Source organism: Diabrotica undecimpunctata, chromosome 9 (assembly GCF_040954645.1).
Source record: "Diabrotica undecimpunctata isolate CICGRU chromosome 9, icDiaUnde3, whole genome shotgun sequence".
In the NCBI taxonomy this organism is placed as follows: domain Eukaryota; kingdom Metazoa; phylum Arthropoda; class Insecta; order Coleoptera; family Chrysomelidae; genus Diabrotica; species Diabrotica undecimpunctata.
In genome coordinates, this window is record NC_092811.1 from 102,114,291 (window position 1) to 102,132,380 (window position 18,090).

An 18,090-nucleotide genomic window follows, 5' to 3' on the forward strand; every position below is an offset into this window, starting at 1 on the left:
TGATATGCCTAATCGGCATTATCGCAACTTTCGGGTGAAGAGATAGCATCATAATTATTTCGATAATGCACGTGTGGTGAGTCAGGACAGTCCCCGTATTTTCTCCGTGAATCGCGATCGACTTCAAAAACTTTGGCGATCGACCCTTTGAGCACCGCTGGCCTAGGCGATAAGAATTGAGTACTCGTTACAAAGAGTGACAACTTTGAGATTTTGTAGAACTGTTTATGATGCTAGATCTTACAAAAGACCTGGTTTAACATCATTATCATCATCTGTCAACCTCTTGTATCCACTGTTGGGCATAGGTCTTCTCCATCCTCTTCCATTGTTCTTCATCGTGTGATTTCTGCACCCAATTTCCTGCTGTTTTTCGTAACTCATCCATCCATCTTGTTGGTGGTTTACCTCGGTATCCCTTGTTTTCTCTAGGTCTCCATTCGATGGGTCTTTTGGTTCACCTATTATCATTTAAATGTTCTATATATATGGCCAGCCCTTCTCCATTTAACTTTTGCAATCTTTTCTATGATATCTGTTTTAGTTTCTCTTTTATTATCCTGTTTGATATCTTATTGTTATCCCCAGTATTGCTCTTTGGGTTACCCTTAATTTACTTGAAGATTTTGTAGTCAATGTTAATGTTTCGAAATCATAATGTGATACTGTTTAATGTAAAAAAAAACAATTCCGAAATACGATATTTGTAATATTATATTTTTCAGTCTTCAAAGGACGGAGGTCATGGAGGAGCTAGTAACTCTAATAACGAAAGAGCCGTCAATCGATATAGAAGAGAAAAGTAGATTTAAGTATCCAAATATTGCGTGCGAGCTGCTAACTTGTGATGTACCCGCTTTAAATGAACGACTTGCTAGAGATGAAGTACTTTTGGATAAATTATACAGTTTCTTGGAGTGCGATCCGCCGCTTAACCCGCTCTTAGCTTCATATTTTAGCAAAGTTATGGGTGCCCTTATCGCAAAAAAGACTGAGCAGGTTAGTGTGAATACTTGTGGCTTCTTTGTAGGCTTGTAGTTTAATAGTGCTTTTTATTTTTACCGGTACTCATGATTTTTTTCTTACCCTAAATTAAAAATAATATATTTAAATAAGCCTAAAATGGGAGTTGGCTATATACTATATTAGTTAAAAACTCTGTAATCGAACTACAAACTTCTGTTGTAATTGGTGTAATATACGAGGGCTGTCTTTTTAGTTTTGCATATAGCCATAAAGACAAAAAATATATAGACTTAAAGTACTTTATCTTACTTTTCAAAATATGTCCCACCAAGATCGCTGCAAAATCGCTGTTTTAAAAGCCATCGATGGCTTCTTCTGACAACTGGAATCGCTGCCCACGCATTGAATAATTCTTGATCTTTGGGAACATGAAGAAGTCTTTGGGAATACGAATGATGGTTTAACAATTCTAATAGAGTTTTTGGAGCTCCATAACATAGAGACTATGGACAGTGTGATCACTTGACTCAAAACTGAAAAGACAAAGCTCGTAAAAATCCAAATGGATTATAATAAAGTTCAGAACGTTTTCGGACTTGTTAATCCGTCTTCAGTGAACTTTGAAGTACTTGTGCTAATAACCTCAAAACCAAACAGTGGTTGGGTTTGAATTGCAGACTACATACTTAAAAGTATTAAATTAGACGACGTAATGTCGATGAATATGGATATAACTATCCGGGAACAGTATGTCCCTACTCGAAATAAATCTCAGATCCGCCTTGGTCTGCGGACTCTCGCAACTTTAATTTATTAATTTCCTTCAATCAAGTTTCAGGTTTATATTTGGTTCGCCCTCGTAACACTTATTATTAATACTGGCTCAATTTTATCTGGAAATAATGTGTAATATGTAATAATTTTCTATCAATTTGGTGGAGTTTGCGCATGCATTAACTAATAAATCTCGTAACTGTGGTCCAATATGCAGAGGCTGTTCAATATTACCATTAGAATAGTTATTTTTATATCATAAAATAAGCAACAATGTCGTCATTGTATTAATAACAGATAAAAGGGAAGAATTACAAAATATGATGGATGAATTAAATAGCGAATCAACAAAAATAGGTCTACAAATGAATTATAATAAAACGAAAATTATGACCAACCAACCAGAAGAGTTAATAATTACAATTGCACAAACAACTATAGAACAAGTAAAAGAATATGTATATTTGGGACAACTAGTTAAATTAAATAAAGAAAATCAGACGGGAGAAATAAAGAGAAGGATACAGTTAGCTTGTGTATCATTCGGAAAACTTTCCTATATACTAAAAAATAGAAAATATCCCCAATATTTAAAGAGTCTTCAACCAATATATACTTCCTGTTCTCATCTACGGTTCTCAAATTTGGACGTTTACAAAGGAAAACATGGAAAAAATAGCAAAGACCAAAAGAGCCATGGAAAGGCAAATGCTGAACATCAGGCTATCAGACAAGAAAAGAAATACTTGGATCCGTAACAAAACAAATGCTAATTCGATATAGATATCTCTGAAATGATATTTTTGTACGCTTCGACCGCTTGATCTAGCGTCTTAAAACGTTTAACGAGTAGTTTTTTTTGTTTTTTATTCTCGGGAACGCAAATCACACGGCGCCAAGTCAGGACTGTACGCAGGATGACCCACCAAATAATTGTTTTTCGTCTTAAATATTCAGTCCGACCGTAACATAGTGACGTAGTTATACGTTATATAATATAATATTTCACATTTTATATAAATATGTAATAATTCTATACATAACCGCTTTTTTTTAATTTAACCCCAATTTTTTATTGAAAGTGGCCAGAGTGTAGCATAGAGATTAGCTCTCATATATATATGGTAAGAACTGTCAAATGAACAAGAGCATCCTGGCTGAATATATATTACCATAGGATACACATTATTACACACATACAACACATACAAGACCTTTGTCAGACCGATAGTCGAATACAAGGCTTGCATCTACACCTCCCTGAATACACGTCAACTTACCGCCATTACGGCCACCGAACGTCGTATCTTACGATACTGCATGAGGAAGGATTGGTCGTATCCATCGGCCCACATTCACGCAATCTCGCAAACAACACCGATAAAGGACAGAATCCTAACCCTCAGCAGGAAGTATGTCCTAAGAACCATAGCCGGCTCGAACAACAGAGCCAAACAAATACTAAAGACACCTTGCAATCATAGAGGGCAAATACTCACCAGGCTTCCCTTAAAGAAAGTTCCATTTCCTCCAGCTAAACTTCTCCACAACACTGGACACGAACTTCCTGATGAGTATTTTGAAATACTAGAATCTTTCCCCATTCAATATCGCAGGTAAAGTCTGCGCGCCACAAACGCTGATAAAGAGCCGTTCCTACAAACTTGGCTGGTAACACCGAAGTACCTAAACTGGCATGCTTGGCAGCACCCACTTCTTCTTGTGCGCTTCTGGATCTTCTGAGATCACACACACCTAGTCACCTTCAGCTACCCTCCTGCTTCTTAGTAGTCCACCACTTCCACCTCCACATGCAATTTTTCACGCGATTGTCGTTTACCGCACCCCCATAACTCCTAGAAAAAAAAAATCGGAGTTCCCATTCCTTGAAGAGGCTCAGGCCTAAACAAGGTTAAAACGTTCTTGTCATGACACATTATTACAGTGAAATTACTTTAACCGTTCAGTAGTCGCTAGGAATTTTTGAAAATTAGTAGTCGCGCGCGGTCGAAACGACCGTGTGGTCTTTTACTTCTTAGTTTGAGTTAATAAAAGTATTTGGAACCAGTTTAAGTAAAACATGATTTTACTAAGGTTTAATAAGCAGAGTAACATATTAAAAAATAATATAAAAAGTAAACTAATGTTAAAAACACTGGACAGAACATTAAAAAAACTATTTTCTACTCCGATAAAAAAAGGAAACTTTTAGTTAATCCGAATAAGTTCAGTTTGACACTCTTCGCATACTGCACGTGTATGTTCTTTGCATAAAAACTTTTTACATTTACAGCTACAGCAGGAAACAGTCGTTTTCCAGTTCTTTTTACGGTCGCAAAAGTAGCATTTACCATGTACTCCTTCATTCGTTGGAGTGCCGTCTGTGTTAGGAATATTACATATGGCCTTAATACGTAACTTCAGATCTCTATTTAAATTGTCTACTGTTGCTTGGACACGTAGATGTTCATCCATAAAAGAAAATGCTAAATGCTTCAAAAATTTTCTTCTAAGCATTTTATTATCAGCAAGGTTGTTACTTGCATGAATCACTAGCGAATTAATGCCTGCGATATTTAGTATGGTGTTAAAAATTACCATGGGCCAACGTCTTGTTTTTCGCGAAACATCATAAGAGGAGCATAGCTGATCAACGACGTCAACCCCGCCTTTTGTTTTGTTATAAAACGTCAGAATTTCTGGTTTATAATGTTCAAATGTTTCTCTATCTATAGCGTCGTCATCATGTAGACTTAAAACAAGCAATACAACTTTCTTCTTTTTGGGGATATACGACACTAAGGTACATGTATCGCTAAAGGCGAACATACTTGGTTTTAGAGGACGAAATCCTTGAAGTAATTCAAGGGGCAGTTCCCTTTTGTTCTTTCTAATGGTCCCCACAACAGCCAATTCAAATTCTTTTTTTAAAACATCTATTAGAGGAATGCTAATGAACCAATTATCTAGAGTAATGTTGCGCCCAGAATTCTTTATTGGCGCACACATTGTCCAATATCAAATCTTCAGAATTCATATCCGAAATTGGACAGTATAATTTTATCACCCAGTAGACCGAATGAATCTATTTGTTATTAAATACACACACGTAGTTAATTAGGTTACATACACATTTGGTCAATTATCAATAATATAATTTGGACATCAGTCAAAAGTGCTGACAAAGTTAAACAATTTACATAAATTAAATACACATATCACGCGAGGCCCGCGAATATATTGACCCAATTAAAACTTATATAAAACTAAGATCTCTTGCCTAGAGAAGCATTCAATCAATATTCACTCAACAAACTTGATAGTCTTCAACGATCAACTTCATCAGTCTCTACTCAAAGTAATCCCGGGTCAACACCCATAGTGTACGTCTCAACAATAAACTCTGCTACTATTATTTGGTGTTTCCATTACAACTGAACGAACATCTTCACTGAGCCTACGAAGGGGAATTTGTTCACACATTCTTTTTACAACTTCTTTCGGGGAATTGTCTGCAGTAAATGGGCCATCTGGTTGACGACCCATATAAACCTCCATATTTATGTTATAATACATTTCAGCATCACATAAACTTAAAATTTTAAGCCCATACTTTGAGGGTTTGCTTGGAATATATTGTATCCAAGGGCAATTCCCTAAAAATCCACGAAGCATTTCATCGCATGTTAAATTTTGAGAAGAGTTATATCCCGATTTACACTTTTCTACGAATTTGTCAAAAAATACTCGGATGGCGGCCATCTTATCCAGTCTCCTACGTTCTTCACGATCGACCTTATCATCAAATCTAATGCATCTTAGAAGAAAAAGAAAACGGGATAAGGTCATAACTAGTCTAAATATACCTCGATACCTTCGCCATTAGTTTGCCAGATATCTTCTGTATTCAGGTGATGGGCTTTATATGTCCCTGCCAAATATAAAAGGCCTATAAGAGCGCGAATTTCAGATGGGTTTGTAAGCTTTGCATCCTTCTCCCTAAAGAAATTGCTTGCTATACTTTCAATGTATTTATTAGTGGATTCTACAATTATGTAAATCATGTCCTCATCAATGAAATAACTCCATATTTCATAAATGTCTTTCAACTTTTTCGTAAATCTATTAGGCCCAGGTGATTGTTTTACTAAATTAGGCTTGCTCATACGTACCCTTTTGTTTTTTCTTTGATGCTTTCTCCACACTGTTCCATCTTTTCCCCTAAAAACACTTTCTTCTTGTACATTATTCAGTAAAACTTCTCCTATTTCCTCTAAATCCTGTTCTTGTTCGCTTTCCGAATCTTCGTCGTCGTCATATTCTATATCAAGCGGTTCTTCTTCCATGAAGGCTTGAAGTCTCCTTTGTTCCTTCTCATAGTCCATTCTACAAATAAAGCCAAACAAGCTATATATAACAGTTTGCTCTAGCTTAAAATTAAAAAAAATTAATATTTGATTCTCAATATAGAACAAAAAAAATTATGAAATATCGTAATAGTAATTTGCTGCAAAGTAATTTAAAATTTAATGACTAATTACATAGTAAAAGAAAGAGAGGTATATTCAAAAGGTTACTAAACAATAAGACAAAAGTATATTATTTAAAAAAACTAGCGTTTATACATACCTTAAGGTGATAAGAAACACAATAAAACGATTTATAAAAACTTTTTAGCTGACTAGACGCGCGCGGAAATTATGACCTTTGCGCTGTAACTCCTAATCAACAAACCTGCTACTCTGATTTAGTACTGAGGCTCCTTGCCTTGTATCGAATGAGTAAGCTACTGAAGGCCGTGGTTGCCAAATGTAATTTTTTTCCGAAATAATAGCAATTTTTAATACGTGCGGTCTTTTTGACCATGTAGCGACTAGTTAAGGGTTAAACATATTAACTAAAAAATATGTAATAATTATTTTTCTTTGTACAAGCTTAACTTAATATTCAAAATTCTGTGGTAGTATTGAAAGGTCTCTATTTAGAGCAGCTTCTTAGATTAGTAGCGTAGAAATTTAGTGGTATAAATATGTAACAAATTTTTCTTCCTTTCTCTTCCTTGCAAAAATGGTGTATCGTTCCGTTGGATTGTGGTGACATTTTGAACAATATGAATATGGGTTTCAACTACTTCTACTACTACCTGAAAAACAGAACTGGTTATCCTATCAGTTCACTTGCTTACAGGTCCTTGACTTTTTAAAGGCTAAGGACACCTTTATATCATTACTGCTCAAGCACTTAGGCACTTCCGCCATCATGGATCTCATGCTCAAGCTGATGACGCAAGTTGAAGGAGTCGAAATGAATCAGAATATATTAAATGTAAGTATATTCTTTATATTATTATTTTATTCATGATTATCATCAATATTTTCCTATGTGTTATTTAATTTTCAGTTAAATTCAAATATTTTAAATATGCAAGACTCAATGCGAAATGTTAATTCCAAGCAGAACTGCATGGACGTACATGTACATGAAATCACATTTATTATATTATCGCAATATTTGCGATGGGATTCTCGTATGAATGTTTTTATGTGTATTCGAATTACGTGCATAAAACTGACGGTTATAAAAATAAAGAAAATAATTAAAGAACTACTGGACAAGAAAGTGAAACATGAGCCCACTTGGACTTTTGGAAGTTGATCTTTTAAATAACAGATTAGGAAAAAAGGACTAAATACAAAAGAACTACCATCACAGCAGTACGGACTTCGCAAGATTCGCAAAGAAAATATTATTTTAAGACCTATCGCCAGCACCATTGACTTAGTACATAATCATGATCATCATCTTTGGCTCGACATAATAATTTTAGTTTTTATTTGGATATTTCTTGAGTGGAATTGTTTTTGGAGTCCATAGTATGCCCTATTTGTAAGGTTTATTCGTCTTTTAATTTCTTCGCTTGTTTTATTGCTAGTAGTCACTAGCGATCCAAGGTATGTGAAGCTGTCAACGCGTTCAAAGATATGACTTCCAAATGCTGTTTCCCGTTCCTCATTTGTTATAGGATCCTTAGTAACCAACATGTACTTGGTTTTGTCTTCGTTGATAACTAGACCGACCTGTTTCGCCGCCGTTTCCAATTCTAGGAAATATTGCTCAACATCTCGCTTGCTACGCTCTATTATGTCAATGTCATCAGCGTATGCTAAGATTTGTATCGATCTACTGTAGATAGTACCGCCGTCTCTGATTCGTGTGTCTCTGACTGCCTTTTCCAAGGCAAAGTAGAAGTTTATGCAGTGCTCACCACCATTCTTGTAGAGCTCACTACAAATTTGATCAGTTTTTGGTGCTTTACTATTTTTAAGCTTTTTAATGGCTTGGGCAACCTCTTCAGCCTTAGGTGGTGGTCTTTCGTTTGGGTTGAATAGATTCGATCTGCTACGGTGTTATCTGCTTCTTCGATATAATGGCCGTTAAATTTTGCGTCGAAAAATTCAACCCATCGGTTCAAGATTGAAGGCGTATTACTTAGGATATTTCCTTTTCGATCCTTACAGCTCCCTATTCTTGGCTTAAACTCTTTACTCCTTTTGTTTACATTTCTGTAGAACTTTCGAGTTTCGTTTTGATTTCTTAGCTATTTTATGTTTTCTAACTGCTTTTCTTCAAATTGCCTTTTTTTCTTCTATGTAAGCTTTTTTCTTCCCTTTTTAGGGTCCGGTATTCCTCCTTTGCTCTTTTTGTGCATCTAGCTTGATTTGTCTTTAGGTATGCTCTATTTTTGTTTTGTGTTCCTTCTTGGCACTCCTCGTCAAACCATTCGTTTTGTCTAACTGGTTTGGTTTTCCTCAATATTTCCGATGCCTTCTCAGTTATTATATTTCTACATTTTGTTCACAATTCCTCCACATTTTCCCCTGCTTCCAGGCTCTCTATTTCCTCATCCAGTTGTCTCCTATACTCTCTCGCAACGGTTTCAATGCGCAGATTATCAACATTAATTCTGTCTTGTTTCATATGTTTATCCTTTTTTAGGTTTCAAATTCTTCCTCTGATTTTTGCCATTACAAGGAAGTGGTCACTATCTATGTTTGGACCTCAGTAGCTTCTGACATCTATGAGGTCGGAAGAATGCCTTGCATCTATTAGGATGTGATCTATCTGGATAACGGTTTCGTTGTCAGGTGATTTCCATGTTCCTTTGTGTATTATTTTATGGGGAAATCTTGTTCCTCCTACTATCATGTTTTTGGTGCTTGCAAAGTTTATTAGTCTGAACCCGTTATCATTTGACTCTTCATGCAAGATCTCACATCCCCCATCGCTGGGGACCCATCTAAGGTCCCCAGCAATTATTTTCACGTCATGACGTGGACATCGATCATATTCTTTGTCTAAGTGTCATAGAATTTATCTTTTTCGTCATCTCCCTTTTCTTGTGCGTGTACACTAAGTAAGCTATAATTAAAGAATTTTCCTTTAAACGACGTAGATAACATATTCTGTAGTTTATGGGTTGAAAGTTAAGGACTAATTGCTTTGCTTTCTTACTGACTAGAAAACCACTGCCAAACTCGTGTCGGGTGCTATGTCCGCTATAGTATATATTGTAGTCTTTTCTCTCGATAATTCCTGAACCGTCCATCTCATCTCTTGAATCGCTGTTACATCGGTTTTCATTTTATCCAGTTCTTGTGTTAGCAATTTAAGAGCGCCTGGGGCATAAAGGGTTCGTACGTTCCATGTGCTGATCCGTAAATCGTCATTCCTTTGTCGTTTGTTGTGTCGTCGTGTCGTGAATTAAACAGTCCGGCTTTTCTTCTTTGTCCTTTCATTACAATTTTTAAGGGAAGAGGTCGTCAACGTTTTGCTCAACCCCCCAATCTTCGAAGGACCATTTCTTCCTCACTCGTCTGCCCTGACTCTGCTTCCCACTGGGGTTGGTTACCACAATCTTTTTTGCTATATATATATATATATATATATATATATATATATATATATATATATATATATATATATATGTTGTATTTTTGTATCTTTTGTAATTATTCCTAAATCATTGTCCTATTTCGACATCTTAATTGTTGTTTTCAGTTTGAGACTAAGTTCGCCCACCAGTGGATTGTGATCCAATTTTATGTCTGTACCAGGATATGTCCTAACTAAGGTTATTGCGCTTCTAAATCTCTTATTAATAATGATAAATCAATCTAAATTCGAGCAATATTATTTAGACTGTCTTATGGTGATCTCCACTGGTGATACAAGTGTCGCGGTGTAATTTGAAGAAAGTGTTAGCGATCACAAATACTAATTGGAGGACCTGTGTTACAAGTTACATTAGATAATAATACGTTTCATCCATTTTCAAATGTTTCCAGCTCACACTTCCACATCTCCTTTTTTGTTCCATTTTTATTAGTTCAAACGGTTGCATATAGTCAACTGATAAACTGGAATGGCATGTATCAATCAAACCGTCTTGGTATGTTTAAAAATCCTAATTGTCTCTCCAACATTCTATTCATGCGAAGCTGAATGCGCATTAGGTTGCCGTTTTAAACTACTAAACCTGTAAGTGGCCTGAGAACTGGAGAAATTTCGGAATTCTACTAGTACTTAAGACAACTCGTCAGGAAGTCAGAAAAATTAGATGATTCTTTTAATTAAAACTGCTTGGTAACACGCGCCAAGGTTGGTAATCTTAAAAATTAGCATACAGAAGTTAAAACACTTCACCATTGTATTTAGATATATAAAAACATATAGTTAAAACTTTTACAAGTGTCATCAAAATTTATACAGTAGCAGCATAACGTTTTCGATCTAATCAGATCATCTTCAGTGCCTTATGTGAAGCTAACAATGAAATTTGTGGCTATGACATCCATATATGGGTTTACATCTTTCCAAAATTAAATTATATGTTGACTCTAGGTCGATGACAATGGATAAATTTAATACTTGAGGAGCTACATGTCTCTCTGCTCGGTTTTTAACACGTGGTTCTTGTTAGTTAAGACGACACCTACCAACTGTTGGCCTGTGTCGTCTCAGTTGGTCTGTGTCGTCTTAACTGACAAGAACCACGTGTTAAAAACCGAGCAGAGAGACATGTAGCTCCTCAAGTATTAAATTTATCCATTGTCATCGACCTAGAGTCAACATATAATTTAATTTTGGAAAGATGTAAACCCATATATGGATGTCATAGCCACAAATTTCATTGTTAGCTTCAAGTACATAAGGCACTGAAGATGATGTGATTAGATCGAAAACGTTATGCTGTTACTGTATAAATTTTGACGACATTTGTAAAAGTTTTAACTATATGTTTTTATATACCTAAATACAATGGTGAAGTGTTTTAACTTCTGTATGTTTTTTTTAAACGATGGTATACAGCCAACTACTGGGATTTTCCCATTAATTTTTTTAAACATTAGATTTAACTTACACTTCAGGTAAATTTTTATTGTTTTAAAAAAATGACAATATTCCATATGTTAATATTAAATCATCTCTTAATGTTTTCATTGGATATTTCCCTTTTTAGTGGCTAGACAGCAAAAGAATCATCCAGTCTTTGATATCCCTGTTAAGTCCAAAAGTGGATAGAGAAAGACACTATAACGTTGCTCAATTACTGTGTGATTTTGTGAGGATTTCTAGAGATAATCAAAAGCATTCTGTAGAGAGAGTCGATCCAGATCCGTTGCTGAACACTTTAGAATCGTAAGTATATAATATATAGTTTAAAAGATAACATAATTTTTAATGACCTTTTAAAAACGAAATAAACTTCATTTTTAAATTCCATGTGGCTGTATATGCATACAGTTACTTCAGTGCTGCAAGTTTGGCAATCAAGCGCCTCAAGAAGAACAGCTCTTCAAAGACTGATGTAGGACACTTTAATATCCTTACAGATCAAATTTACAAAGTAATAAACGTTTATCATGAAGAAAATATGTTAGAAAAATGGTGCACAAATTATCTGGCCTCTACATAATCAAGAAGATCTTAACAGTCCTATACAGTCGTTTGTATAAGACTTACAACAAACACATAACAAATACATTATACAGTCCTCTAAGAGCAATGCGTGGAAGACCTCCTTGGTGGATGTCAAAAGTAGTTTTAAACCGAGTAGGTCTACAATAGACCAGATCACCCTGCTACGCCAAACATTGAAAAAAACAATTGTAATTCATCTGTAATTGGCCAGCTTTTATTATTCTTAATTATTAGTCCCTTAATTTTATTTCTCGTGCATGTTTATCAAGGCTCTCAATGATACTCGTAGTAGTCTAAGAAATAAGGTACTTCACTATCGATTTTCCGTAAAGTAAGATGGATTTGAATGCGGTTAATGGGCATTCGTAATAATCCCTACAAACTTTATGACCGTGTGTGATCATGAAGAAATAAATGAACTGCATTTATGCATTAGAAAAATGCATTTTAAAAGTGCATTTTTAAGTATTCAAAGTTAAAAAATTTATAACTCGATGAATGTCGATAAAAATTGGCAAAATTTTGTTATTCGTGTGTTTTTGGGATCGCTGAATATGATTATGACCCTGACAAGAGTCTTCGGAGTACCTAGGGCTCGCTAAGGGTCTTATCAACGCTTTCCTCGTTAGTTTAGTGAAAATTTGTTATATTACTCGGGAGTTTTCGAGGTCGACGAACAGGAATGACACTGGGAAGAGCCTCCTGAGTACCTGGTGCCCACTAAAGTACTTGTCAACGCCTTTCTCAGGAGTTTTGTAAAAATTCGTTATATAATTAGCTAATATTCGTTACTCAGGGGTTTTCAACAAGTGTGCTTGATTGTACAGTAACTTCCAGCCACTTCCAGTAAAATTCAAAATTTATTCATCGTTGCAAACTGAATTACTGAGTGTATTAGACAATTGGTACTGCAATCAGTGAACATATAGCTTACAATTTTCGGTTGACAAAGATGTACATCCACTCAGTTTTTAATTCTGTTTTCACAACACAGGTTTTATAATAATATAAATTTTTGGATATTTGTAGAAATTTATTTTCCACTTTCTCTCGTTTTTACGGGTTGAAAATAGATGGTGATAAATCTCTGTAATCGTACTCTGTGCCACTGTGGCACTCCCATAGGGAACTTTAGAAAATACAATATATGTTTGCGTTTTTTTTTTTAGACAAGAAACAGTATCCCTCCTGCTAGACTATATTCTCTTAGGCGACGAAAAGAGCGAAACCGCCATAGTAGGCGGTATTCAAGTACTTCTTTCTCTGTTAGATGCTTGTCCTTCGAATGTAATGAAGTTTAGTTCGACTCAGACTCTCTATGGATCGACTATAAACGATGAACCTTGTGATAGTGAACAAAAACAGAGGAGTATATTTAGTACGACTCAAGTGATTAAAGATAGAATAAGAGACTTCCACGATTTGCTCCTAGAACCACCAAAGGTTAGTAAATACAATTGTTTTTTACTTAATTTATTCATGTTCTTCAAGCTAATGTATAAAACTGACAATAAATTACGTTACATTAGGATTTACAAAATTAACAATATAAATGTTAATCATTCGAAACAACTGGAAGATAACAAATTTCATTTTACTAATAAAATGACTTGACCTTAACAGCTCTATCGGTACAAGTGTACGTGATAGGTGCGCTGTTGTGAGCTAAATGTGATTTTAATCGTTTCTTGAAATTGATCTATTTTTATACTCTTGTTTTTTGTGTCACCAATTTCGTAGTTATATATAATGGCTATACACCTCAGCGTGGGGTTAAACCGTGAATGCTTTCTAGATCCTACTTCTTGGGTGGATCAGTTACTTTTGTTTATATTATCGTCTTGACTGTATCTCTTCATTTTTTCCTGTCTTTAGTTTTTCCTCCCCTTGTCACTTTGATCTTGGTCTTCCCCTTATCTTTCTTCCTCCTAGATTCCATTCCGTCATTGCGTATGTCACTGCTTCATCTCCTGCTGGCAAAATGTGACCTAACCATCTAACTCTGCATTATTTTAGTCACGATGTCTTCCTTATTCTATGCATTTGTTCTGCTTCTATATTCATTTTGCTCTATTCTGATTTGTCCCTTTATGGTTATCATAATCTTTCTCTCCGCTATTTTTAAGTCTTCTTCATTTTTTTTACCATCGTCGTTGTTTCTCCTGCATATAATAATATTGGCCTATTTATGGCGTTATAAATGTTCATCTTAGTTTTCTTAGTCAGTGTTTTGCTTTTAAGTAATCTTTTGTTTGCAAAATAAGCTTTATTCGCTGCTAATATTTTTTCTTTTATTTCGGACTTCCTTTCTACGGTTTTGCTTATTGTAACTACTAGGTATTTGAAGTATTCTACTTCTTCAAACTCATCCCAAATCATCTTCAAAATTACAAATTTAATGTGACTGACTGATCGAGAATGCTCAATGTTTTAGTTTTTAGAATACTCAAAACTGGCGGTCTGTCACACAGCCCTGCTTTTAGCTGATTTCATATAATATTTTCGTTGAACTGGCAACAGTGTCATAGAAATTAGAATGACACATGTGACAAGATCAACTCACACAACTTGAAAAACATGATTTTCGGTAATAAGAGTTGTACCAGTTTTTTATGACGCGAACGGTACATGGAAAGTAAAATAAAAACTAAATTTTATATAGATATTTATGTTAATTGTAATAAATATTCTCTGCAATAAGATCCTATTAATCATAATTAATCATTATTTGATTATTTCAAAAGTGTTTCCTGGATTGTTTTATAAATGTTTTTTATTACCCTAAGACAGTGGTCGCCAATCTATCGATCGCGAGCTACCGGTAGCTCGCGGAGGCAATTCTGGTAGCTCTCACAACGATTTTAATTTAAAAAATACAAACTGCCAAACTCAGAGAAGCTTCCGAAAATTCCACAAAAAAATCTAATTGTCATAATATTAAACATAAACAGCGGCAACGTTGCGGTGAGCGATCTGCCCCTGACGACGTCAAGCTAGAATCGGCTATTTATAGAACCGACCAGCCGGACCAGCGCGTTAGTGTTCGAGAACGATCTGGATGGCTTTGAACAGGATAAATACGCACGGCGCGGCGACATTGCGCTTAGTTTAAAACTGAACGCGTAACCAACGTCCAGCGGTTGGGTTAGTAGAGAACAACAAAAATAATATTATGGCAAGCAGTTGTAAGAAGGTAAAGACATACCACTTTCATTCGGAATGGGAAGAACAATACTTTTTTACAGAATTTTGTTATGTAATACTTCGGTCTCCGTTGCTAAAAAAGGAAATATTGAGAGACATCATAAAACTGTACATTCTAATTTTGAAAAATCATTCCCACTACATTCTGCCGCCAGAAAGGAGAAACTGAAACAGTTAAAAAAACAGTTAATTGGACAACAATCAATATCTTTAAGAACAGTCGACAAAAATAAGGCTGCAACTGAATCATCTTACCGTGTGTCCCAGTTAATTGCACAAAAAAAAGAAACCTTATGAAGACGGGGAAATGATCAAACAGGCGCTTTTAGAAGCTGCTGATTCGTTATTTGCCAATTTTAGAAATAAAGATGAGATAGTTTCAGCTATAAAATCTATGCAACTTTCTGCTAATACAGTGATGAGACGTGTAGAAGCAATGAGCAATGATATTTTTTTACAGTTAAGAACTGACTTAAATAACTGTGTTTATTTTTCACTTAAACAGGATGAATCAACAGATGTCGTTGACACTGCCCAGATGGCCTTGTTCGTCAGGATGGTTTTTAGTGATTTTACAATTAAAGAAGATCTTTTGAAGTTCATTCCACTGAAAGAACACACTACTGGCAGGAGTTGTTTTCTCATTTAAAAAATATTATTTCTTCCGAGAAAATTCCAATATCGAAAATGGTAGGCTTGACAACCGATGGCGCTCCAGCTATGGTGGGTTGTGATAAGGATCTGGTGGCGTTATGTCGTAAAGATGAAACTTTTCCGCAATTTCTCTGTTACCACTGCATTATCCATCAGCAAGCATTATGTGGAAATTTCCTGAAACTAAACAACGTTACGAAACTGGTGGTAAAAATTGTGAACAAGATTAAAGCTCAAGCGTTACAAAGAAGATTATTCAGAACCTTGGCCGATGAAGTTGACTGTCAATACGGCGACCTACTCCTTCACTCTGAAGTCCGATGGTTAAGTAGAGGACGAGTGCTGAAACGTTTTAATGATGTCCTATCTGGCATAGTTCAATTTTTCAAACAACGCGATGAACCGACTCCGGAACTAGAAAATTCAATCTGGCTTAGAGATTTTGGTTTTCTCGTGGACATTACAGAAAAATTAAACTATCTTAATTTGCAGCTTCAGGGGAGAGACAAAGAACTAGCAGAAATGATTTCTGATATAAAAGCATTTATCAAAAAGCTGGAATTTTGGATTTGACCTCTTGTTGTCATGTCCAATTGGTTGTGAAGGATCAGTTTTACTTCATACTTTGCACAAAAATACTTAAATACATAAAAAATTGATCTTTAGAAACATAGATTGGCAAGTAAAACAAAAGTACTTACTATGATTTTTTTTGTTTTCAGCAAGACCCAGTGCTAACTACCGTAGGTAATTTAAGTCCGCCTTTAGGTAATACTCGTTTGCAAGTTACCAAACTGTTCGCCGTATTGATAGCTTCCAATAACAAAGAATTGTTGAAGAATATCGAGGCGACCGATACGTTTTCAGTGTTGTTAGATCTCTTTTTTAAATACCAGTGGAATAATTTTTTGCATACTCAAGTGGAAAATTGCCTTATAGCTGCGCTTAAAACTCATTCTACAGAGGAAAAGGATGAGAATTCAAATGCCTTAAGTAAACACGTAAGTATATTATTTACTATGGGGTTCAGAACGTACAAATTATTTCGCCAATTTGACATATTTTACATACCAACTATCTTAACTAGTAGGTATTTTGATATCTTATCCAATATTAACAAATTAAGGATCATTCCAGATTATTATGTATTAAAAAAAATATTTTTGATTTAATATTTTCACGGTCAACTTAATCAAATTTCATTTAATTGTTGTTGCAATACTTAATGTGTGACTCAAAGATTCACGAATAACTCATAAATTAGGTCATTTAGGTATAGGAAACATGAATGAGTCAGATAAAATTAAATTGTTAGGAGAATTTTTCACCAAGTAACAAAAGTTTTGTATTTTGTGATCGATTTCCGAAGTGGAAATTGAAACGTCAAAAATAGTAGGGAAGAAATAATGTAGTACCATAAAATAGCATTTCATTACAATACTAAAATAAAGGGTATTCCATTTACTCATTTTTGACCAATCTTGTATACGAAAATTAAATATTTCGATATGTTAATAATTTTGGTCAATAGTGGACTATATTAAAAATCGTTTGAATACATATAGATATTTTGATGTCAAATCTCTACAATTCTATAGGGTGTTAATGTTGCTACGAAATTAATAAAATACATAGTTATCTTTTAAAATACCTCGTATAAAACTGCAAATCCTTATATTGCAAAAACTAGAACACATCAAGAAGAGTCCAAAAATGTAAAGATATACAGTGTTCCATTAATAAAAGATAAATTTTTTCCACCCTGTCAGTATGGGTGGCCCTGTATATTTAAAAATATTTTCAAGTTCCAACTTTTACCTAAAAAGTTTTTTTCGTATCTCTTACAACAGATGAGTAATTGGACTTCCTAAATTTGAGCGAATTTATTTAAATGGTAGCTTACTGTTTTTTTATTGGGAATATGCCACAATTTTACTTTACAATAGTTTAATTTAACATTTTGATTTCCATTTCGGAAATCGTTTTACATAAATAAAATTTATTGCTTCGTATTTTAAGTACGATTTCCGAATTGGAAATCTAAACATCAAAATAAGCTTATTTTAAAGTCACATTGTACCTTATGCCCAATAAAAATAAAAAACTGCATTATGACGCCACAATAAAAAAGCTTCATATAAAATTATTTGGCAACGTCGCGTCGACGAAGTATCGACACTTTGATTTTAATACTGTGGTAACGAGCAGAACAGAACTAGTTTGGTATGCCATGCGTATTGCATGGATTCGTGGGTTGGTCTTTCATAAAGCATATAAATAAAGACAGTACTAGTAAAGCATTAGGAAGGAGTAGGTGTATTATATTAAATTTAAACTGGACAAAAATTACGTCTTTTAATTAGAAATAAGATATTATTTGGTATTTTCCAAATAATATCTTTGAAACCATATTTTCGTTTAAATATTTTGGAGGCAGTAGGTGTGAAAATAAAAATGAGTTCTATAAAAATGAAACAAAAAAAGATAAAATTAGTATAAAAGTATAAAATC

At 34.6% G+C, this 18,090-nt stretch overlaps 1 protein-coding gene across 4 annotated transcripts in view; it reads left to right on the forward strand.

The window, feature by feature from the left end:
- Nucleotides 1–18,090, forward strand: part of fmt (phosphatase 6 regulatory subunit 1-like protein fmt) — a 104,979-nt gene that overhangs the window by 16,568 nt on the left and 70,321 nt on the right. For 3 of the 4 annotated variants that reach the window (XM_072543924.1, XM_072543925.1, XM_072543926.1), the window contains 5 exons: nucleotides 726–999; nucleotides 6,895–7,065; nucleotides 11,261–11,439; nucleotides 12,891–13,164; nucleotides 16,302–16,580. In XM_072543924.1, coding sequence (XP_072400025.1) covers nucleotides 726–999; nucleotides 6,895–7,065; nucleotides 11,261–11,439; nucleotides 12,891–13,164; nucleotides 16,302–16,580 — 1,177 coding nt within the window. The remainder of the gene's footprint in view (nucleotides 1–725; nucleotides 1,000–6,894; nucleotides 7,066–11,260; nucleotides 11,440–12,890; nucleotides 13,165–16,301; nucleotides 16,581–18,090) is intronic. The other variant, XM_072543927.1, reaches the window with a different exon arrangement.